The sequence below is a fragment of the Fulmarus glacialis genome, unplaced genomic scaffold (genome assembly GCF_000690835.1).
Source record: "Fulmarus glacialis isolate BGI_N327 unplaced genomic scaffold, ASM69083v1 scaffold23307, whole genome shotgun sequence".
In the NCBI taxonomy this organism is placed as follows: Eukaryota; Metazoa; Chordata; class Aves; order Procellariiformes; family Procellariidae; genus Fulmarus; species Fulmarus glacialis.
In genome coordinates this window covers 1-252 of record NW_009225407.1, presented here as the reverse complement: position 1 = coordinate 252, position 252 = coordinate 1, and the positions used below count along the sequence as shown (strand labels likewise).

At 67.1% G+C, this 252-nt stretch overlaps 1 protein-coding gene across 1 annotated transcript in view; it reads right to left on the bottom strand.

Annotated features, from left to right (window-relative positions):
- The window catches only part of HPS6 (Hermansky-Pudlak syndrome 6), a gene marked incomplete at both ends in the record, with an annotated part of 2,263 nt that extends 2,057 nt beyond the window's left edge, over nt 1-206 (bottom strand). The window contains one exon of the mRNA XM_009582479.1: nt 9-206. Within this exon, the coding sequence (XP_009580774.1) occupies nt 9-206 (198 nt within the window). The remainder of the gene's footprint in view (nt 1-8) is intronic.
- Nucleotides 207-252: the final 46 nt, after the last annotated feature.

Sequence of the window (252 nt, the reverse complement as noted above, 5' to 3'; positions counted from 1 at the left end):
ACGGCTACCACGAAGTGCCAGACCTCGGTCCGGCCGTGTTCCCGCACAATGGCCAGTACCCAGGAGCCCAACGTCACAGGGCTCTGCAGGAAGAGCAGTCCCACAAGGGCTGTCTGGGGCGGCTGCCAGTTCCTCTCCAGGTCAGCTCCACTGATGCCGTGGCGCTGGAAGGCCACCACCCGGGGCAGGGGGGGCGGCCGGCTCTTCTGCAGGACCAAAAGGTGCTGCCCATCGGGGCTGGACTGGACATGG